We start from the raw sequence: 24005 nt of genomic DNA, 5'->3' as shown, positions 1-24005 counted from the left end.
TAGTATTTGCATTTTAATTTCTTTTCCATTTTTATTTATACTTAACCTAACCCTTTTCCAATTTTGTTTATATTGAAAATTTCCCAAATAAACACTGTAGTTACAAATTGCCCTTGTTGAAATTATGCCACTTGGAAAGATAAGCACAAAACATAGGTTTGTGTTTTTATAAATACAGATAACAGGGAGGCGTCTAGCCATGAGAGGGCATGACTCAAGCTGAGATGAATTCATGGGAGTCTGTCACCCTGTATCTTGGATCATCAGCCATGGAATTATTATTTTAATCTTTTTTTTTAATTTTGGGAAATGCTTAAAAAGCTATATGTGGAAGTAGATAAATACTCCTGCTTTGTGGGATTCGCCTTGTTCACTCAGGTGAATTACTGTAATAACTTTTTTTTTTACAGTTCTCTCTTTAGTACTTTGATTTAAAGCAACCATTAAGCATTTATTTCCATTTCATTTAGTAGTATTTGTGCCAATTTTACTGCCCAGAGGGTATAATATCTGAGCAGGTGAGAGAGGAATACAGCTCTGATCACAGGGAAGGGAACTAAAATCAACAGAATGTTAAAGGTTTGGGATGAAAAATATAAGTTGAGATAAATGTAAACAAACAGACCACAGCAATAGTTTTTTTCTTATCAGATGACCACAGAGTTTAGATAATGGCTCAATTAAGGAAGAACTGGTGTCCATTCTTTTCTTGACAGTTGAAGTTGAAGGTTGAAGGTCAGATTCCTTCAGCAGATCATTTTTGCAAATTGAAAGGTTGTTTGCTCTTTTAGTGAGGGGCGGGTCAGGTAGCTTCAAAGTGGGTCTGTTTTCAGGACAACCGATCCTTATATAATATAAAAAAGACAGATTTTAATAAGATTTTTGAATGTCACCCCTCTACATAAAATCAAATGGAAAAGCAGTTAACCTTTTTTTAATTAATTTATTTATTTTAATTAGGTATATATGACAGCAGTACAGCAGTTAAACTTCTTACCATGATGCAGGGTAAGCAATGGAGTGGACAGAGGATGGGAATTGGGGGGTGTCTCAGGAAGTTGTCTGCCTTGTGGAAGATATAGCTCAGCCACCACTGAGTGATTCCAGGGGCCCTTTCTAAAGGTCCAAACTGTTGAAATGTCAAATTAGAGATGTCAACAGCATTTTATTTCAAAGGGGAAATGTTTTCAAAAAAATTTGTAAGAACATCTTTACAACTAAATTTGCTCTGGATTTGATATTTCTGGTTTACTTTTCCATCTTTGTATAAAACAGACTGAATAACTTATTGATTTATCTTTGTGTTTGATAGGTAGCAAGGTAGATAGAAATCAATGGCTCTTAAAGAGAAAAGTAGGTGATAAATTTTTTGACACATCTTTCCGGATGGTAACTAATTAAACAGTATCATGTATACCAAGAGTTATAGGCTATAAATTTAATCAGCTAAATAAGGGAGGCCTATCAATAGATTTTCCTTTCAAATGGAGATATTCGAAATCATAATTACAGAGTTTCAGAAGTAAATTTATGCTCATCATTTAATCTCTAGTTCCTTGGTGTCTTTCTGGTTTCAGGCATAGTTTTCAATTAATTCCAATCTGCTAAGATCTTCAAAAGATGAAGGTAATTTTTATAACTCTTGTTATGGAGTGATTTGATTAGTTTTTCAACTGATTTTTTTTTTTTGAGCAAAACATAATGAAAGCTTAGAGAACTAGTTAGTTATGAGAAACACAAGGCTTGTAGGATGACTAGCTGAGTAGTTCTTCAAGGTGTAAACATTTCCAAACCCCAAATGATGATAGGCCACAAAGATGGAAGAATGTGACTCTTACAAAATGTTTAGTTCATGTTATGGTTTGGATATTGTGGTATCCCCGGGAAAGCACAAGAATTAGGTAACGCTGGAATGTTCAGAGTTGGAATGATTAGATTCTGGGAGCTGTAAGTCTATCCGTAGATTATTTCAGTTCATGCATTAATGATTTGAATGGATTCCTGGATGGTAACTGCAGGCAGGTGGGGTGTGGCTGGAGGAAGCAGGTCACAGGTGTGTACCCTCGGGATTTTATTTCATCCCTGGCTCTTCACTTTCTGTTTCTTGGCTTCCTTGAACTGAGCAGCTTTCCCCTGCCATGTCCTTCCACCATGATGTCCTCTCTCACCTTGTGCCCAAAGCAATGGAGCCAGCTGACCATGGACTAACCCTGTGAAACCAGGAGCCTAAATCAACTTTTCCTTCTCTAAGTTGTTTTTTTCAGGCATTTTGCTCAGTGATGAAAAACTGACTAACATTGTTTAGATACTATTACTGTGTGTACAAAGATATTAAAAAATTTGACAGAGCTTTAATTTCAGTTGGCAGAAATAAAATTGGTTTGAATGTAGTTATATGTACCACTGTTCTTCACAGATTTCTTTTTAAATTAATTCTTATGTTAATTATACATACTTAGGGGATACAGTGTGACAATTCTATATATAGACAGTGTGTAATAATCAAGTCAGGGTCGTTAACATTTCCATTTCCTTAAACTTTAAACAATTTTTAAATTAACACATAATAATTGTACATATTTTTGGGATAGAGTATGATGTTTCAATAATGCATATAATATGTATTGATTAAATCAGGATAATTGACATCTTCTACTTTGTGTTTGGAGTTTTCAAGTTCCTCTCTTCTAGTTATTCATAAAATACATGTAGGATATTGCAAGCTCTAACCACCCTATTTGCCGTAGACCACTGGAACTTGTTACTTAGATCTAGTTGTGTGGTTCTTGTTATCTAACCTCCCCTGACCCTCCCGCCTTTGCACACCCTTCCTGGCCTATATGTGATGCTGTACTATTCACAGTAGCAGGGAATCATAGAGCCCATAAGTAGCTGGTTGGATAAAGAAAATGTGGTGTATCTACATAGTAGAATAATATTTTTCAGCCATAAAACAAATGAAATCCTGTCATTTGGAAAATGAATAGAACTGGAGGACATTATGTTAAATATAAACAAAGTCAGATGCAGAAATACTGCATGTTTCCTCATAGATTTCTCAATTCAATAAAAATATAATTTGAACCACAATGCTTTATTATTTCATTTTGCTTTGAATTTATAATAACCTTTGTAATAAGGTTGCATGTTTTACCTTTAACAGAATGAACTTCTGAATGCTTTACTTTGATTCTATGCAGTGGATGGAAAAAAACAAATTATGATTAAAATTAATACAGCTGATTCTTTTTGAAGAATCTCATTCCACTGATATAAAACTAAGCTCATTTATTTTGGGGACGTTTTGTCTGTTAATGGAAATAACATAATAACTATCGCTTTACTCTTTGCAATAGTGAGAAAAAGTTGGACTAAAAAAGACGTAGAATTAATTTAGAATAACAATCCCTTTCCTTCCTGAGGGAAAAGGCATGCTTCAGGGTGGTGTTTAAATGAACCTTTTGCAGTTACATGAGTCAAACTGCAAACTTTACAGTTTTCTGGAAGACCCAGTTGCTGATGCTTCTTTAGGAAATATGTGTCTCTGTTTTTTTGTGTAGTTAATGTGTATCACTGTGGTATAGCATCATGGAGGATAAATATTGACCAGCTATTTTTTAAAATAAGCTTAAGTTTTTTAGAATGGTTTGGGAAAAATTGGACTGGTAATGCAAAGTTCCAATGTAACCTATACTTACCTTCTCTTATTATTTGTATCTTGCTTGGGTTCAGTGCATTTGTTACAATTAATGAAGTATTTGATACTATTAACCAAAATCCATAGCTATCCTGATTTCCTCAATTTTTCTAAATGTTCTCTGTGTGTTCCATCATCCCATCCAGGACACCACTTTGCATTTAGTTGTTATGCCTTCTTAGGCACCTCATTTATGATGGTAACACATATTTTTGAGCAATTATACATTTATTAACTTTTCTGAGGAAAAGAAATTTAGTAATTAACTTTTTAACAAACAGACTTGTTTTTTGTGTGTTTTTGAGATCTTTGCTGTCAAAATGGTTTATTACATAATATAAAAGTGTTACCATCCAATAAAATAGTAGTTATAGGTTTAGATCATATGAAAAATCGTTGAATCACTGTAGCAAGAACCATTTTATTATTCTCTATTTCTCAGTGTCAGGACTGTCCAGTGTCTGTACCTATTTTGTTGTGCATGATGCCTATAATTCCCAAATTCTTACTGATTTGGCTGAATGACCATCTTACAGGAAGCAGGATAGTTGGCTGGCAACCCTGGTGTCCAGCAGAAAAAAGTACCTGCAGTCTTTCTCCACCACCATCTGATCCCTGAAAGAGTTAACTGTTTCCAGCTACTTTTGCCTAAGCTTAATTTACTTTATCAGTGAGTATTCTGTTTCCTGTTCCTAAAAGGGAGTCTTAGTTGCATTCTACCTAGAAAGGGTCAGGAAAGAAGAGATAGGTTTATCACTAATTATCTTCTGAGTTAGCCATGTGTGAATGAGAAATCTTGTTTCTGCGTGGATGTCTCACACACCACCAGGTTAAAGTGGAGATCCACAAACTCATCCCAGCTTATTTGAATGCAACCTTGATAACTTTAAATGCTCAGTTAATATATGGCTTAATCATTGTTGATAGTGGTTAATGCAACTTTTTGATTTAGAAAGGGAAAATTCTGATAAATACAAAAGTGACCAGGAATAGGACAACAAGCATAAACTGGGACTGTCTTCAGGAAACCTGGGAAGGTGAATGATGTCATCTAAAAGTAAATTTTGCATAGAGACTGATACTACATGCTTAATTTTTCTTCAATGCCATATTTTCCAAAATAGAAGTTTTCAGTAAACAATGACTGTTGTAACACCAAATTATACTAACATTATGAGACTGATTATGTCTACATTTAATTTGACTCAAAGTAAGTTGATGTATAAGAAATACTGGGAGAGTAAAGGTGTTTTGCAAATAAGTACTCTTAAATGAAGAGGTACATTTCATATATATATATACACACACACACACATCTAGAGTACATTAACAATGTGATATCTACAAAATTAACTTCTGTATGTGAAAAAAAAATTTACAATGTAAACAAAAGCCTTTTTTCCTGAGCATAGAAGGGTGAGATCTCAATTGTTCCATCTCCAATCCTGTACTGAGGGACTTACCTTAAAAGATCTTAACTAGGATATGCAAAGCAAGGGACATTTGGCCCTCTGCCAATTGTGTAAATAAAGTTTTATTGGAGCACAGCCATACTTAATCCACTAATTTATTTTCTGGGGCTGCATTCAACCTACACTGATAGAGCTAGGTAGTCACATCAGAGATCATCAGGTCCTGCAAAACCTAAAATGTTTCCTATTTCATGCTTAAAAGAAAGTATTTACTCACCCTGGTCGTAACCGTTGCAGACCTTGGATATGACCCTATTCTCATTATTCCAGAGCAGTGGTGCTCAGAAGACATTTCTGTCCATGGGACTTCTACACCATAAGGCTTTGTTCACCCAAACACAGCACTAATAAGGAGACAACCACCTACTTCTCTCCAACTCAGCTGGGTAGAACCAAGAGTAATAACAGATCATAGCAGTGACTAACACCTTTTGATTATCTACAGCATGCCAAGGTGTTATATCCAGTGTACTTTAGGAGTGGTCTATCTTCAAAACAACCCTAAGAGTTAGGGTTCTGTTCTTAGACCTACTGTAAGGTTGAGGAAACTGAAGCACAAGAGGGTTAAGGGTTTTGTCCTGGGTCATGAAACTAGGATTTGGTGAAGGGAGCATTTGAATCTGGCCATTATGCACATCCTGTACCATTCATTCATGACTTCAGAAGCCCTCAGGTCTTTTGAGGCTATGCCTTCTCTAAACCTGCAGCACAACATCTCTTGTTGTTTCTCTTTTCCTGTCTCAGTTGGCAAACTATCCATAACTAAATGTTTGTGATTTTAAATAGAAAGCAATTTGCAATCTGAATTGTTCCTAGACTTTGAGTGAATCTAGTTAATTCATTTTCCAGGAACTTTTCATTTTATAACCTTTTGGGGATTGTTATCCAGATAAAATACTGAGACATTTTCCAGGGTGATACAATGTGGAAAGAATTTCATCTGCAGATGTACTTGGGCAGAGGGTCCTGGATGAAGCCTTGGTGGTTTATCACCCGGACTAAATTCTCCTCTGATCGAGCAACAGCCTGTTCAGAGGCCTGGAAAGTCCAGGCCATTGGACCAACTTGTCTTCCCAGGACTGCTGACTGAGGACCAGGTAGAGGAGACCACTGAGTATTTTCTATAGAATGGAGAACCAGCTAACCATTCTATAATTGAGTTATTAAAGGAAAAGACCTATTGTAAGAACACAGATGGGGACCATTTCCAGGCATAGGGACCTGGACAAGGGGGCTGAGTGGGCTGAGGCATATTCTGTCTAAAAAGCAAAATTGGACCTGAAGAAGGAGAGTTAATGTTCTCCTGCTCTAGCAACTGGCTGCATCTGGACATTGAGACCTATTTTCTGGCTAATGGGAATTTATTCCAGGAGTAAGTATACTATATAATAAAAGCACATCTTAAATGAGTAATTTGTATGAAGGGAAAAGGATAAGTCTTTGCACTTACAGTGTGGTTTATTCAGGGAATCTAAAAGGGTCATTATTCTTAACCCCAAAGCAAGAAGTAATTATACTGTCAGATTTTAATTGTCTGTAATTCTACCTATTTTGTAGTACAGTAGAAGCTGGTGAAAACCCTTGAAGTCCCACATCTCTGGATTAAGTGAGAATGCCCTTAGATTTATTTCTATCTCTACAGATTTGTTTCAGAATCCTTTCCTTAATTCTCCGCATCGGCCAAAGCTGTGTGAAGATGGAGTAGTTAAGGTGCAAACTGGATCATGTCATTTCTTTAAGTTTTTTGATGCTTCCCATCCTCTCAGAACAGCCCAACTCCCTCTTGTTTTTTGTTTGTTTGTTTACTCTTTTTAGATATACATGATAGTAGAGTGTATTTTGACGTATTATACATGCATGGAGTATAATGTAGTCTAATTAGGATCCCATTTTTGTGGTTGTACATGATATGGAGTTATATTAGTTTTTTATTCATATATTCTACTGTCTTTCCTATTCCCATGCCCCCTCCCTTCCCTTCATTCTCCTTTGTCTAGTCCAATTAACTTCTATCCACCCCTCTTATTGTGTGTTAGCATCCGCATATCAGAGAGAACATTCATTTTTGGATTTTTTCTTTTTATCAGAGAACATTCATTTTTGGATTTTTTCTTTTCACTAGTGCTTACAGTCCCTATACACTCCTCTGGTTCCTACTGACATCTGCAGCCCCACCTGATGTAGAACTCCCTTTGCCTGTGGTTGTGGGTGCCTAGACTAGGCTATACCCATCCTACCCTCTTCCTGCTTTTTACCTGGTTGATTTCTACACACGCTTCAGGTCATCCCTGGTCGTCTTAGATCCTCTATTCTGTGCTATCAACAAAGCATCTTAATCCTCACAGAACTTTTCCATCATGTATAAGCTTTATGTCAGAAGAAACTCAGTCTGATTATAGCATTTTATTTCCAGGATTTCACATGATGCCTCTTGAATGGCATGGATATTCTCATTTCTTGTACTCAGATGTTAGAGCATCAGTTCTCTTGTGCCATACCTTAGTTTAGAATGATGAAGATACTGGCATTTAATACTGTTCACTTTTGTTCATAAATCGTGCTTTGGGGTTAGGTCTGTATAACATGTAGCTTGGATAAATAATTTAGCTCTCTATTTTAATGCTTAAGCAGCAAGACTTGGCATCTGATAACCATTTTTTTTTTTTTTCCTAGAAACTCTCTGGGTCACTGTGCTCTTAGTGTGGAGTGGTATTGTCTGCATTTGACTGTTTCTCAGGAACGTCCTGAGACCAGAAATATCCAGGCATTCTAAAATACCAGGCTCACTGTATTGCAGATACATAAACATAAATATATATGGGCTCTAAGTAAAATGTTAATCTTAGCAAAAAAATGTGTGAAGATTTTTACATATCTTAAGTTTGCTTTTTTTTTCTTTAAGTCTTTAAGTACATCTGATTTCCCTTTCAACCTCAGTGGTAATGTTTGCAAATGCTTATTTCTCAGGGATTGTTTTTAAAAATTTTAAGTTGTGAATTTTTTCATTAGTATTTAGACATTACTGCCATCTTTTGTATAAATCATCTTGTACTTTATTAAACAAGAAATGACTAGGCTCAGATTTTTTTTTTTTTTTAAAGAGAGAGTGAGAGAGGAGAGAGAGAGAGAGAATTTTTAATATTTATTTTTTAGTTCTCGGCAGACACAACATCTTAGTTTGTATGTGGTGCTGAGGATCGAACCCGGGCCGCACGCATGCTAGGCGAGCGTGCTACCGCTTGAGCCACATCCCCAGCCCTAGGCTCAGATTTTAAGCATCTAAAACTGGTAGGTAATTCAGGGTGGATTTTTTCTGACTTTCCTTTGGTTTCTTCAGGAATAATTTAGGTTTTTGGTATTAGAGACTGTCTTAGTGTGCTCTCTCTCTCTCTCTCTCTCTCTCTCTCTCTCTCTCTCTCTCTCTCTCTCTCTTGTCTTGACGGATTCATTTGACTTGACCTTTACTTCTTACCTAGTGTTTGTCAAGTCCATCTCTAGCAGGTCTCCCTGGTATCTGTGAGTCCAAGTGTAATCGCCTTACATGAGGCTGGATGTTCATGAATGGAAGGTGTGTTCAAGCCTCGTCACTACTTGGCACTCTTCTGGGCACTCACATGCACCAAACTGGGTCAGATCCAGAAGGAAATAGAATTGTGTGTACAGCCATTGTGTGACTGCTGCTTGTTTAACCTTTGACGTCAGGAGCAAAGATGTCATGAGAGGCCAGTGACTACTGTACTGTCCAGTGAAAGATTATCTTGACACCAAGCAGTGCTGCCTGCCTGCGCTGTTGAGTCCAAGAATCCACAGGGGTTTAGCTGCCTGTGCAGGAAGTACCATATAGTGTTTTCCCCGGAGACCTTGAAGTAAACCAAATAATATCTCATCTTAATTTCAGTTATGCTTTCATTATTTCAAGGAGTTCATTTGTAATGTGGATAGACCTTAAGCAATAACACAAGTCCTCCTTTGAAGTATTTTTTTAAAACTTGGTATATAACATTTTATTAAATGGTGGTATGTACTCGGGACTCTAGGAAACCAGTTTATCACTTGATTTGGGCATGAAGAGCTATTTCCTCCTTAGAAAGCCAAATTCTGGAGCTAGGTGGACTGAGTTGGAATCCTAGCTCTGCTCTCTCTGCCTCAGTGAAACACTGATGAAAACTTTGTGTGGTTATCCTGAGATATGTATTATAAGTGAATAATACATGTGAATATTTAAATCAATACCTACACTGCATATATAAGGTGCCCAGTAAATGTCTGCTTCAGAATATAAATGCTTCAGACTAGTCTTTATGCCCTCTTAAAGAGAGTGGATGGTGGTGATAAAGATTTACCTTGATCATAAAAGTTTTATTACTTGGTTAATATGAAGCTATCAAGTAAGGAGATCCAAAAGTATATTCATTTGGAAGAGGGTGGTAAAATATTCAAAAAGGAAACCATCATGCCAACTCTGAGCTAAACTGACTATAATAAAGGAGTTCCAAGTCTCAGTGGCTTCATATAATACAAACTTATTTTTCTCTTATGTGTAGGACAGATTAATGTGGTTAGTCAAGACTATGTGCTTTCCTTCAACATGGTGACTCTGGGATCCAAGCATGTTACATTATGTGACTTTCCTATATTGGAGTTCCTCAGTTGCTCTGTGAGGACAAGGATGAGGAAGAAAAGGGTATAGGAGTAAGGAGGAAGAGAGGGTGGGGAGGTACAGGGAGGGAGGGAGGGAGAAACAGAGACAGATACTATATTTCTTCGGCTGCCCTGTTCCCTATCAATGGTCCAACATGGCTGCAACCTATACACCAGGGGTTTTGGGAAATCCAGTTTCCCTGAATTCCAGTTTCCCTAAATTCCCTGCAATAAGAAGCAGAAGAGATGAGTATCCAGCAATTCTGGCACCAAGAGTTAGCCATACAACATATTTTCTATTAGAGAAAGACATTTTTTAAAATAACCTATTTATATACTTCAGTGTAAACTGTTCTTGAAGTTCTGTAATGCTAGGACCAGCAGATGACCCAAGAGAATTTATCAGTCATTATGTTTTCTTTTCATTTTAGAAATTTGTAGAAAATAAGGGAATCTACTGAGACATCTACTTCTGAGCATTTCATTTTTGTTCAGTTAGCCAGTAAACAAGGACTCCAGAGGACAGTTTCTTAGTGGCTGTCCCTGGCAATTGAGTTCCTATTACACAGAAAGTTTTTAGGTTTTTCATCCTGCCTTTGTTTAGTAAATGACAAAGGCAAAGAAGTCAATGATCTTGTTATACCCTGAGATTACATGAGATAATCTCAGAAGTAGAGTTTTTTTTTTTTTAAACTGCTCTTGGAACCAGTATTTGTCCTTAGCTCTGATGGAAGAGCTGTTTTAAATCACTAAATAAAGTGACTTACTCCTCCAGGTTTATTAATGCTATTTAACTTGAGCAGTTAGTTCTTTTGAATCATAATTAGTCTCTGCACAGAGTTGGTAGACCTTGAGAATTTATAGCCACATAGTACTTGGGGCCATGCTTAAGGTTCAGAGTTAATATGTACATGGTGTTTTGTGGTGTTTCATAATTCTTTGCATTGATTTTGAATTCCGCTTTTCTTTTGCCAAAGTTGAAATGTTTAGCACATTTAGGAAATAATAGGTCATAGTTGATTGTGTAGTCTCCAGCATGAGGCTGAGTTTGAATTCCACCTCTGCTTCTCAATCACTATCACTAAATGACCTTGGACTCTATGGGCTGCCTAGGAATAGTGGTAACAAACACAGTAGACTGGGGTGATTGAACAATAAAAATGTTTTATCTCATGATTTTGGATACTATAATTCTGAAATAAGGTGTCATCAGGGTTAGTTACTTCTGAGGCCTCTTTCCTTGGCTCGTAGATGACTTCTTCCCCTGCATCTTCACATGGTTTTCCTCCTGTATATGTCTGTGTCCAAAACTCCTCTTTTTATAAGGTCACTAATAAGAATAGATCAGAACTCACCTGAATTACCTCATGTTAATTTACTTACTTTAAAGACCCTGATTCCAAATATAATTGCATTCTGAGATATGGAGGGTTGGGACTTCAACATATAAATTTGGTGGGTATGGGACCCAAATCAGATCATAAATGGCCCTCAGTCTTCCTGATTTGCAAAATGGATTAATAAAAGTACTTCACAGGATTGTTTTGTGTGTTCAGAGAAGATGCATACAAATTGCTTAGTACAATACCTGAAATCTGTTGAGCATTCACTAAATAGTACTATAATCATAATTTTTTCAATCTAACAGTATCATCTCTACCAGTTTGGAGATGGTTTTGTGCATAGCTTTTCAATTACTGAAGCTTGAGATTATCATTGTCTTTCTTGTGCCCCCATAGAATCTGAACAGGCTGCCTTCAACAGAGTAACAGGACAAATGTCCAGGAAGCATGGATTGAGTGAATAAGTATGAATTGGTCTTCTGTGGATATCACTTTGGTGTCATTGGACTGTGGAAAGCTCTTAGGCATCCTGGTTTCTGTAATGGCCTGTCCCATGGCTCTACCAGATCAAGATAAGTAGTCTTTCCACATTAGGAGCAGGGGACAGAAAGCTTTTTGCATTGTTGGGGGTAACATAAAAGTGTTAGATCATAAAGCATAAGAATTATACAAGCGCTGGAGGTGATTTTTTTTTTTGGTTGAACTAAGGGGCACTCGACCACTGAGCCACACTCCCAGCCCTATTTTGTATTTTACTTAGAGACAGGGTCTCACTGAGTTGCTTAGCACTTTGCTTTTGCTAAGTTTGGCTTTGAACTCATAATCCTCCTGCCTCAGCCTTCTGAGCTGCTGGGATTACAAGTGTGGCTAGAGGTGATTTTTTTTTTTATTGATTGTTCAAAACATTACAGAGCTCATGATATGTCATCTTTCATACATTAGACTCAATTGGGTTTTGAACTCCCATTTTTACCCCAAATACAGATTGCAGAATCACAACTGTTACATACTCACATTATTACATAATGGCATATTAGTGACTATTGTATTCTGCTACCTTTCCTATCCCCTACTATCCCCCCTCCCCTCCTCTCCCCTCCCCTCCCATCTTCCCTCTCTACCTCCTCTGCTGTTGTTCAATACTCTCCCCTTTCCCCCCCCTCCCCCTTGCCCCTCATAACCTCTTATAGTTTTGTGTATCATTGAAGGTCTCCTACCATTTCCATATGCTTTCCCTTCTCTCTCCCTTTCTCTCCCCCCATTCGTCTTTGTTTACTGTTAGTCTTTTCCTCATGCTCTTCCTTCCTGTTCTGTTCTTAGTTGTTCTCTTTATATCAAAGAAGACATTTGGCATTTGTTTTTTAGGGCTTGGCTAGCTTCACTTACCATAATCTGCTCTAATGCCACCCATTTCCCTGCAAATTCTATGATTTTGTCATTTCTTAGTGCTGCATAATACTCCGTTGTGTATAGATGCCACATTTTTTTTTATCCATTCATCTATTGAAGGGCATCTAGGTTGGTTCCACAGTCTAGCTATTGTGAATTGTGTCGCTATAATCGTTGATGTGGCCATATCCCTATAGTGCGCTCTTTTAAGGTCCTCAGGGAATAGTCCGAGAAGGACGATAGCTGGGTCAAATGGTGGATCCATTCCCAGCTTTCCCAGGAATCTCCATACTGCTTTCCAAATTGGCCTAACCATTTTGCAGTCCCACCAGCAGTGTACAAGTGTACCCTTTTCCCCACATCCCCGCCAACACTTGTTGTTGTTTGACTTCATAATGGCTGCCAATCTTACTGGAGTGAGATGGTATCTTAGGGTGGTTTTGATTTGCATTTCTCTGATTGCTAGAGATGGTGAGCATTTTTTCATGTACTTGTTGATTGATTGTATGTCCTCCTCTGAGAAGTGTCTGTTCAGGTCCTTGGCCCATTTGTTGATTGGGTTATTTGCTATCTTATTGTTTAATTTTTTGAGTTCTTTGTACATTCTGGATATTAGGGCTCTATCTGAGGTGTGAGGGGTAAAAATTTGTTCCCAGGATGTAGGCTCTCTATTTACCTCTTTTATTGTTTCCCTTGCTGAGAAGAAACTTTTTAGTTTAAGTAAGTCCCATTTGTTGATTCTTGTTATTAACTCTTGGGCTATGGGCATCCTATTAAGGAATTTGGAGCCCGACCCCACTATATGTAGATCGGGGCCAACTTTTTCTTCTGTCAGACGCTGTGTCTCTGATTTGATATCTAGCTCCTTGATCCATTTTGAGTTAACTTTTGTGGATGGCGAGAGAAAGGGATTCAATTTCATTTTGTTGCATATGGATTTCCAATTTTCCCAGCACCATTTGTTGAAGATGCTATCCTTCCTCCATTGCATGTTTTTAGCCCCTTTATCAAATATAAGATAGTTGTAACTTTGTGGATTAGTCTCTGTGTCTTCTATTCTGTACCATTGGTCCACCTGCCTGTTTTGGTACCAGTACCATGCTGTTTTTGTTACTATTGCTTTGTAGTACAGTTTGAACTCTGGTATCACTATACCTCCAGATTCACATTTCCTTCTTAGAATTGCTTTTGCTATTCTGGGTCTTTTGTTTTTCCATATGAATTTCATGATTGCTTTATCTATTTCTACAAGAAATGCCGTTGGGATTTTGATTGGCATCGCATTAAACCTGTAGAAAACTTTGGGTAATATCGCCATTTTGATGATGTTAGTTCTGCCTATCCATGAACAGGGTACATTTTTCCATCTTCTGAGATCTTCTTCTGTCTCTCTCTTTAGGGTTCTGTAGTTTTCATTGTATAAATCTTTCACCTCTTTTGTTAGGTTGATCCCCAAGTATCTTATTTTCTTTGAGGATATTGTGAATGGAGTGGTTTTCCTTATTTCCATTTCAGATGTTTTGTTGCTGATATACAGGAATGCCTTTGATTTATGCGTGTTGATTTTATAACCTGCCACTTTGCTGAATTCATTTATTAACTCTAGCAGCTTCTTTGTAGACCCTTTTGGGTCTGTTAAGTATATTATCATGTCATCTGCAAATAGCGATAATTTAATTTCTTCTTTTCCTATTTTTATGCCTTTAATTTCTTTTGTCTGTCTAATTGCTCTGGCTAGTACTTCGAGAACTAAATTGAATAGAAGTGGTGATAGAGGGCATCCCTGTCTTGTTCCAGATTTTAGAGGGAATGCCTTCAGTTTTTCTCCGTTTAGGATGATGCTAGCCTGAGGTTTAGCATATATAGCTTTTACAATGTTGAGGTAAGTTCCTGTTATCCCTAATTTTTCTAGTGTTTTGAACATAAAGGGATGCTGTACTTTGTCAAATGCTTTTTCTGCATCTATCGAGATGATCATATGGTTCTTGTCTTAAGTCTATTGATGTGGTGAATAGCATTTATTGATTTCCGTATATTGAACCAGCCTTGCATCCCAGGGATGAATCCTACTTGATCATGGTGCACAAGTTTTTTGATATGTTTTTGTATTCGATTCGCCAGAATTTTATTGAGAATTTTTGCATCCAAGTTCATTAGAGATATTGGTCTGTAGTTTTCTTTCTTTGAAGTGTCTTTGTCTGGTTTTGGGATCAGAGTGATGTTGGCCTCATAGAATGAATTTGGAAGAGCTCCTTCTTTTTCTATTTCTTGAAATAGCTTGAAAAGTATTGGTATTAATTCTTCTTTGAAGGTTTTGTAGAACTCCGCTGTATACCCATCAGGTCCAGGGCTTTTCTTGGTTGGTAGTCTTTTAATGGCTTCTTCTATTTCTTCCTTTGTTATTGGTCTGTTTAAATTGTGTGTGTCTTCCTTTCTCAATCTGGGTAGATCATATGCCTTAAGAAATTTATCGATATCTTCACTATCTTCTATTTTATTGGAATATAGGGTTTCAAAATACTTTCTAATTATCTTCTGTATTTCTGTAGTATCTGTTGTGATATTGCCTTTTTCATCCTGTATGTTGGTAATTTGAGTTCTCTCTCGTCTTCTCTTCGTTAGCATGGCTAAGGGCCTGTCTATCTTATTTATTTTTTCAAAGAACCAACTTTTAGTTTTATCAATTTTTTCAATGGTTTTTTTTCATTTCAATTTCGTTGATTTCTGCTCTAATTTTAATTATTTCTTGTCTTCTACTACATTTGCTGTTGTTTTGCTCTTCCTTTTCTAGGTTTTTGAGGTGTAGTATAAGTTCATTTATTTGTTGTTTTTTTTTTTTTTTTTTTTTTTTTTGAGGAAAGAACTCCAAGAAATGAATTTCCCTCTTAAAACTGCTTTCATTGTGTCCCATAGATTCTGGTATGTTGTGTCTGTATTATCATTTGTCTCTAAGAATTTTTTGATCTCCTCCTTTATGTCTTCTGTAACCCATTGATCATTCAGTAACATTTTGTTCATTTTCCATGTGATGTAGGATTTTTCCTTCCTTCTTTTATCATTGATTTCCAATTTCATTCCATTGTGATCAGATATGGTGCATGGTATTATCTCCACGCCTTTATACTTACTAAGAGTTGCCTTGTGGCATAATATATGGTCTATCTTTGAGTAGGATCCATGTGCTGCTGAGAAGAACGTGTATCCACTTGATGATGGTTGATATATTCTATATATGTCGGTTAAGTCTAGGTTATTGATTGTGCTGTTGAGTTCTATAGTTTCTTTATTCAGTTTTTGTCTAGAGGATCTGTCTAATGGTGAGAGCGGTGTGTTGAAGTCACCCATAATTATTGTGTTATGGTCTATTTGACTCTTGAACTTGAGGAGAGTTTGTTTTATGAATGTTGCAGCTCCATTGTTTGGTGCATACAAATTGATAATTGTTATGTCTTGTTGGTGGATGGTTCCTTTTAACAGTATATAGTGTCCTTCTTTATCCTTCTTGATTAACTTAGGTTTAAAGTTGATTTTATTCGATATGAGTATGGCCACTCCTGCTTGCTTCCGAGGGCCATGTGAGTGGTATGATTTTTCCCAACCTTTTACCTTCAGCCTGTGTATGTCTTTTCCTATCATATGAGTCTCTTGAAGGCAGCATATTGTTGGATTTGTTTTTTTGATCCAGGTTACTAGCCTATGTCTCTTGATTGGTGAGTTTAGGCCATTAACATTTAAGGTTACAATTGAGATATGATTTGTACTTCCAGTCATGCATCTTTATTTATTTTAGTTTGGCTGGTTTTACTTTTTGGTTATTTTCCTCCCCCTTTATTGAGATACCTCCTGCTGTTAGTTTTGGGCACTATTTTTCTTTTTTTTTTTTTTTTTTTTTTTTTAAAGAGAGAGTGTGAGAGAGAGAGAAAGAATTTTAATATTTATTTTTTGGTTATTGGCGGACACAACATCTTTGTATGTGGTGCTGAGGATCGAACCCGGGCCGCACGCATGCCAGGCAAGCGCGCTACCGCTTGAGCCACATCCCAGCCCACTATTTTTCAATTCCTCTTCTTGTAGTATTTTGCTCAAAATGCTTTGCAGTGCTGGTTTTCTTGCTGCGAATTCTTTTAGCTTTTGTTTATCGTGAAAGATTTCTTGGTTGGAATCCATTATTTTTCAGCGTTTGAAATACATTGTTCCAGGATCTTCTTGCTTTCAAAGTCTGTTATGAGAAATCAGTCGTTAACCTAATTGGTTTACCCCTGAATGTAATCTGCCTCCTTTCTCTCGTAGCTTTTAATATTCTCTCCTCGTTCTGTACGTCAGCTATCTTCATAATTATATGTCTTGGAGTTGGTCTATTATGGTTTTGAATATTTGGGGTCCTGTAGGCTTCCAGGATTTGGCAATCCATTCCATCTTTCATCTCTGGGAAGTTTTCTAGAATTATTTCATTTAATATGCTGTCCATTCCTTTGGTTTGAGTCTCTGTGCCTTCTTCTATCCCGATGACCCTCAAATTTGTTTTTTTTATGACATCCCATATCTCTTGAATAGATTGCTCGTGGGATTTAAGCATCTTTTCTGTGTTGACTATATTCTTTTCAAGTTGATAAACCTTGTCTTCATTATCTGATGTTCTGACTTCTACTTGATCAAGTCTGTTTGTAATATTCTCATTTGAGTTTTTAATTTGGTTTATATTTTCCTGCAATTCTAGGATTATTGTTTGATTTTTTTTAAGATCTCTATCTCCTGGTAGAGCTCGTTCTTTGGCATTTGAATTTGTTTGTTTAATTCATTTTCAAAATATACTTTTATTGCTTGGACTTGCTGTCTCATGTCTTCCCTAATATTCCTTTCCATTCGAGTTAGGTATGCCTTGAGTTCTTTCCCTATCCCTGCTTCTGATGTTTCTATGTCCTCCTGTGGAATTAAGTTGTCCTGCATTGTTTGTACTCCATTTTTCCCTTGTTTTCTCATGTTGTCCATGTTACTTTCCAGCTCTATTTGATTGCTGTGTTTCTGCTCTCTTCTATAGATTTGTTTTGGTTCTGTATTACTCTGTTGTTTCTTCTTTGTGTTGTTAAACTGTGCCTGCTAACGTGGATTCTGCTGGGAAGGAATTCCGACGGCCGAACTCCAGTGACGTCACTACTCTGCTATGACGGGCCCCAGGATCCTTGCTGGGGTGTCCTAATGGGGCTGTGTGACTGGACTGTCTCTGTTTGGTTTCAGCTCCCCATCGAGGCAGGCGGGCAGTCTCCAGCAGCCCAGTATTTCAGGCAGCGGGCGGGTGATCGGTCGCCGGCGGGGGAGTGGACTCCAGCCGCCCAGTCGCGCAGGCAGCCGGCCGGCTGTCACCGGTGGGCCTGCGGTTTCCAGCCGCCCAGTCGCGAGGGCCTGGCCTCTAGTCCCCTAGTTTCTCCTGCTAGTCTTGGTTTCTCCTGCTAGACCAGATTTCCCCTGAGTGATGGCTCTCGGCAGTTCAAACTGTACTCTGGACCTGCCGTTTGTTGGGTGTGGAGGGTGTCTATTGGGGACCCCGGCACTCTATTGTTTTGTTTCCGTTGTGGAGGATAGAACTGTACCGCTTCCTTCCCCCTCTGAAATCCCACACTCAGCCCGGGGGTCAGTGCGGTCTCATCCGGCAGGATTCCACAGAATTGCAGCCACTTTTCTCCCTGCTTGCTAATTAATCACTTCTCTGCGGCGCCCCGCCTTCTGTAGCCGCGGGGAAGGCCGGGCGAATCAGTCAGCCCGGATCCCTGGGGTTGCACAATTGGCTATTGGGATCCCCGGCACTCTATCGTTTTGATTTTTTCTGCTTGCCCCTCCCCCAGCGCTGGCTAGACAGGTTTCGTTTTGGCTGTTGATGGGAGGGGGAGTTGAAGGTCAGGTGTCTCTAGTGGGCTCATTCTGATACTCCCTCCCCCTGAAAGCCTAGGAGAGGTTTTATGCGGATTCCCCGATGTATGGGGGATGGGCTGAGTGACACAGACCTGTTTTATTGTTGCAGTCTGTCGGAGAGTGGCGGTGGATACTTTAGCTCTCCAAGATGGTGGCCGCTGATTGCCTTGGTGGAGTTTCCGTTGTGGGGGTCAGGACTGTATCGCTTCCTTCCCCGTCTGAAATCCCGTACTCAGCCCGGGGGTCAGTGCGGGCTTGGCCGGCGGGGTTCCACCCAGTAGCAGCCACTTTCCTCCCTGCTTGCTAATTAATCGCTTCTCTGCGGTGTCCTGCCTTCTGTAGCAGCGGGGCAGGCCACGGGAATCAGTCAGCCCGGATCTCTGGGGTTGCACAATTGCCTATTGAGATCCCCGGCACTCTATCATTTTGTTTTTTTCTGCTTGCCCCTCCCCCAGCACTGGCTAGACAGGTTTCGTTTTGTAGAGGTGATTTTAAAGTAATACAATATGTATTGTTAGCTATTCCTAACTTTTCTAGATTTGATGAAAATTTATAGAGTTTTTTTCATACTAATATTGTAAGTCAGTTATTTCAGGCTCAAGGAATTGTCTGTATCTTAAATCCTTGGCATTTATTTCGACTGGTGTAAATGTTCTTTGCTGTAAAAAACAAAACAAAACAAAAAAACAAACAAAAACGGTGCTACTGTCATGTCACAGTTGCAGCTTGTGTTAAATAACAGCAAGAATTGCTGTCTGTTAGTGTCAGAAGAAGGAAGATCAGATTGCATGGTCTCTGATGTAAGTTGGAAAGAAGGTGAACATGCAACCCATCAATTAAAAAAAGCTTTGGATGTTGTGGTGTGTTATGTTTTTGTTGTTGTGGCCAAAATACCTGACCAGAACAACTTGGAGGATGAAAATTTTATTTTGAGATCATGATTTCAGAGGTTCAGTCCATGGTTGGCTGATTCTATTCTTCTGGGGCCCAGATTAGATAGAACATCATGGTGGAAGGGCATGGTGGAGGAAAGCTGCTTACCTCGTGGTAGTCCAGAAGCAGAAAGAAGGTGAGAGGATTCAGAAACAATATGTATAATCCTCAAGGCATGCCCCCAGTGACTGACTTCTTTTTAGCCATGCCCCCACCTGTCTACAGTTACCACTCGGTAGTTCAGAGTATTTTATATTCAAATATTAATTCAAATAATATATTCAAATTATCAATCACATGGATTAATCCACTAATTAGATTATGACCCTCATGCATTAACATGGGAGCTTTTGGAAGATATCATCCAAACCATAACAGGTGGGGACTAGTGTGGTTATTAAGACATGGTGTCCACTGATAGCAGCTGATTATGTAGGCTTTATGAACTAAGAATATGGGGCACATTCCTCATAGATCATGCTCAACTCCACTTAGGGCATCAGCTCCTAAACTGAGGCAAGGGCACCCCTAGTATCACCAACCAGTTCCTTTATTCTCTATCATGTCAGCTACTGAATCTTGTCAGTTTTTCTTTTGAAATTCCTCTGAAATTTTTTCTTGTAATAAAAAGTTATTTTATGACAAGTATGAGGACTGTCACATATAAATACTGTGATACAATAAGAAATAGATACTTGGTCTTTGTCTCAGGTTCCTAGCACAGAGTTCTAAAAACCCTTGGAATCTCCACAGTGATGAGTGTCTTTTGTCCTATAATGAGATTACTGCTAGCTCCAGGCCCCTATGTAGCTTCAGGGTGGAGCTGGTTATTCAGAAGACACAAAGCCTGATTAGAGAATTTGAATTTTCAGCCCCATTCCTGACTAGCAAGGAGAAAGGGGCTGAAGATTGAAGAAGAATAATCTCCACTAGAAGCCCTAACCAAAAGGTATGGAGAGCTTCTGGGCTGGTGAACCCATTGAATGACTGAGTGGTGTGACTGGAGAGGGCATGGAAGTCCGCACCCTCCCCCAGTTCCTTCCCTCTGCACCCCTTCTATTTGGCTGTTTCCAAGTGTGTGCTTTATAATAAACCAGTAAGTAAACTGTTTCTTGAGTTCTGTGAGCCAGTCTAGCAAATTCTTGAACAGGACCAAGGGGTCATGGGAACTGACTGGTTAGAAGTACAGGTGGCCACCTGGGGCTTGAGAATGGTATCTGATGTTGGGGCAGTCAACTGTGGGTTGTGCCAACTCCAGGCAGTGTTGGAACTGAATGATACTGTTGGTGGCTGGAAAATTAGAGAATCAATTGGTGTGAGGAAAAAACCCATACATTTGCTGTCAGAAGCTTTGTGAGTAAAAATAGTGCAAGTAAACATGAAACTATGAATATACATGAACTTATTTTTTCCTCACCATAAAATAATAGCTATATTCACTCTTGTGACTGCAAAAATTAAAACACGTCTTATTAGGGATTAATGAAATATGGAATTAGGTAATTGGTTTCCTGTTATCTGACTTTTATATAAATTCATTTACTTTTCTATTTAAAACCAGAAACCTAAACCCAGCAGGGACAATAAACAAGTACCTTTTCTCAGGATTTCGCTCTTCTGCATTTCCACTGCCTTCCTGTCCCTCCATCTTCTAATACGGAGAAAAACACAAGACCTCTCACTGCTGTGTTCTTTTTAATCCTATTGCTGCTTTTTCTTTCATTGTTGCTTTAGTTATGTTTTTATTTCCTAAAAGTATTCTGCAGATTTGCCTCTTGACATTTTCATTGATTCATTTTAATTGTTTTGGCAGAAAAGAGCAAGTTAGCGTCCTGTATCAAAACATCAACCTTGTGGAGCCAAGACTAATTCAGCCATATGAACATGTGATCAAGAACTTCATCCATGAGATCAAACTTCAAAGCACAGAAATGGAAAACCTGGCCATTGCTGTGAAGAGGTATGGAAGTTCATTCTAAGTGGCAGTAAGTCTCCTCTAATTCATTCTCTGGCGTGGGTAGCAATGAACTGAATTGATATAGGCCATAAACAAGCCAGCACAGGGTAAGTTGAGCCAGACAGTGATTTATTGGGTCAACCATCAATGTATCAGTAGGTCATTGTGATCCTATTATATCAACTGTTCAGGACCAATTATTCCATATGGAGCAATTCAGAGATTTATCTTATCTTATCCAGCCCCTTGAAGCACACAGAGAATTTCATCCAGATAGGTAGGCAGGACTCCATTTGAAGCCTGGCCTTATTACAGATGTAAGACCTCATGGGAAAGTTACCTAATCTCCCCAAGTCTCAGTTCCTGCATTTCAAAATGAGAATGAAAAATATTCACAGCCTCAGGGTGTTGCGCCTCAATAGATGATGTCATGGTTGGAGCCCCTCACAATATGCCTACCACATGTAGGTGCTCAGCAATGATGGTTTCCCTCTCTCTAACCCTCCTCAGTCAGCCCTCTCCCTGAACTGAAAGCCAAAGCACTGTTTAAACTCATCCTGTCATATGGAGAGTTCATGTAAGCCATGGCTTTCTTACATAAGGTATCCTCTTGTTTAAACAGCAGTTCAGTGCAAAATAAGAATTTATGTATCACAATCCAAACATCTGCTCTTTGCTCCCCAGAAGGACCACGCTCTTCAGCATATGTTGGGAAAGAGGGGACATCTTGTTCGGCACAGTTCCTGGGTGTCCTATTCCATAGCACCCTGCTGCTCTCTGCCCAGAACTTGTAAACACAGCCCCTTTGATAGCATGCTGCCCTGCCTGCCTGGGTGCAGGTGAAGCTACAGGCCCTCAACATAATGCTGAAACTATCTGAATGAGCCTTTGGAGTAACTGGAAGGGATTATAATATAGGAGGAGAAATTGTTTTAAAATTATAATACTAAATAGAACTGTTCTTATAGTCCTAGAGTCAAGCAAAAGTTGAACTATTCACAGGGGGTTTCTTATGACCATTTTCAAAATGTACCTAGCCCTGATCTTTGCCTTTAGGTTTGACTTCTAGGGGGCTTTCAAGAGGGCGATCCTCAGACTCCAGATTCTGTAGTGCATCCTGGAGTTTGGACCAGAGCCATAGTTGGTCTCCTTTGAGGCATGACAAGCAGATGCATTGATTCTTGAGAGTTTCTGCTGTCTATTAAACACTCACAATCATATTCACATATGTGCATGTACAGACCCACACAAAGATGTGTGTCACATATTTTCACAAGCGTGCACCCTTTAAAGATTCATCATGTAAACTGAAAAGGGAAGAGAAAAGGATGCCTTTCTTTGTGTTCTCACTGCCAGCCAGGCTTCTCTATCAAGGTGGAGTGAGTCTGTCATGTTGTGCTGAGCTTTTTGTGTTGGTGTTACTCTCCTCCTGACTTCTGTGTTCTCTCAGAGGGGCGATATCTGGAGTTAGGCTCTTTCTGCAGTCTCCTAAAGGCCCCTCTTTTGCTATGAGTGGCCTCACTGATGTGCTTGAGTGGCTGCTTGTGAACCATCCTTTGCAAGCACCTCCACTCTCTCCTCTGCTTTTAGCTGAATGTGTGGTGGCGGGGGGTGGGGGTGGAGATGTCGTAGTAATTTTGCTTTGCACTTGTACTTGAAGGATGAGCTCCCAGTGACCAGGTGACAGTGGACAGTCCTAGCACACTAGACATTTTACTGGGAATTAGAAATTGCTAGGCAAAAAGAGTCATCATGTAATACCCTGATTTATACACCACGTGTGCACGTGTACACACTCACACACACCCTCACACACACACACAAATACACACAGAATGGAGAAAGGCAGAGAAAACATTTCCTGAGAAGTTCTAGATGTTTGGAATTTGATATCTAGAAGGAATAGCTGGGAAAAAAATGATCATAACAAAGGGAAAAAAGGCATGTGACCTTGCTATTTACAATATAGATTTGGTTTTTAATTTGTGATGGAGATGCCTAAGTTCTAGACTTGGAGTAGCAAATATTTATAAATAGAACTAGTTAGCTTTCCAAACTTGGTCAACTCAACCCTGGGCAAGCTGTATGATTAGGAGGAAGTAAACAAGAGCAGAAAATGATAATGTTTCTCAGAATTTACTTTGGATTCCCGACACTTGTCTGTAGTTGTACATAGAAGTTAAACTAATAAACAAAGTGTGCTGTGAGAGAGTGAATAATTCAATAATATGGTAGTATGTTATTAGCATTCCCATCAAACTAGAAAGAAGATGGATGATCTTATATAAGTCCTGTCCTCTACTCTTTATTAACAGCATGCCATTGGTTCAAGGGAATTGACTCTCTAAGCCTCATGGTGGTTGCTGTCCGGTCACTTGTAATCTAGTTGGGAAGACAAGGCATTATGCAAGTGAAAAGCTAGATAGTTAGACAGGCAGCTGAGAGGACAAAAGAAAGGGTAAGTTTTTAAAATCTTAAACTTCAGCCATCAATCAAGTGACAGGTATGTCCCTACTAGACAATTTCTAGTAAGTAAAATAATCCTGGAATGCCTCTCACTGAAATTTTTTCCATTTATAACTTTTTGGCAAATCAGTATCTTTTGTCTCCATAGAGAGATGATTTATTAATTGCATTGATAAAAGAAACAAAAATTTTCTACATGG

General features: G+C 38.7%; 1 protein-coding gene across 2 annotated transcripts in view; it reads left to right on the top strand.

Moving 5' to 3' along the window:
• LOC308642611 (ras and EF-hand domain-containing protein) overlaps window positions 1-24005 on the top strand; it is a 72638-nt gene that overhangs the window by 12330 nt on the left and 36303 nt on the right. For both annotated transcript variants that reach the window (XM_081281739.1, XM_081281738.1), the window contains exon 2: window positions 21196-21342. In XM_081281739.1, the coding sequence (XP_081137865.1) occupies window positions 21196-21342 (147 nt within the window). The remainder of the gene's footprint in view (window positions 1-21195; window positions 21343-24005) is intronic.

The sequence above is a fragment of the Spermophilus citellus genome, assembly GCF_964194105.1.
Source record: "Spermophilus citellus genome assembly, chromosome: 2".
NCBI classification, from domain to species: Eukaryota; Metazoa; Chordata; class Mammalia; order Rodentia; family Sciuridae; genus Spermophilus; species Spermophilus citellus.
This window is presented reverse-complemented; position numbering and strand designations above follow the sequence as displayed.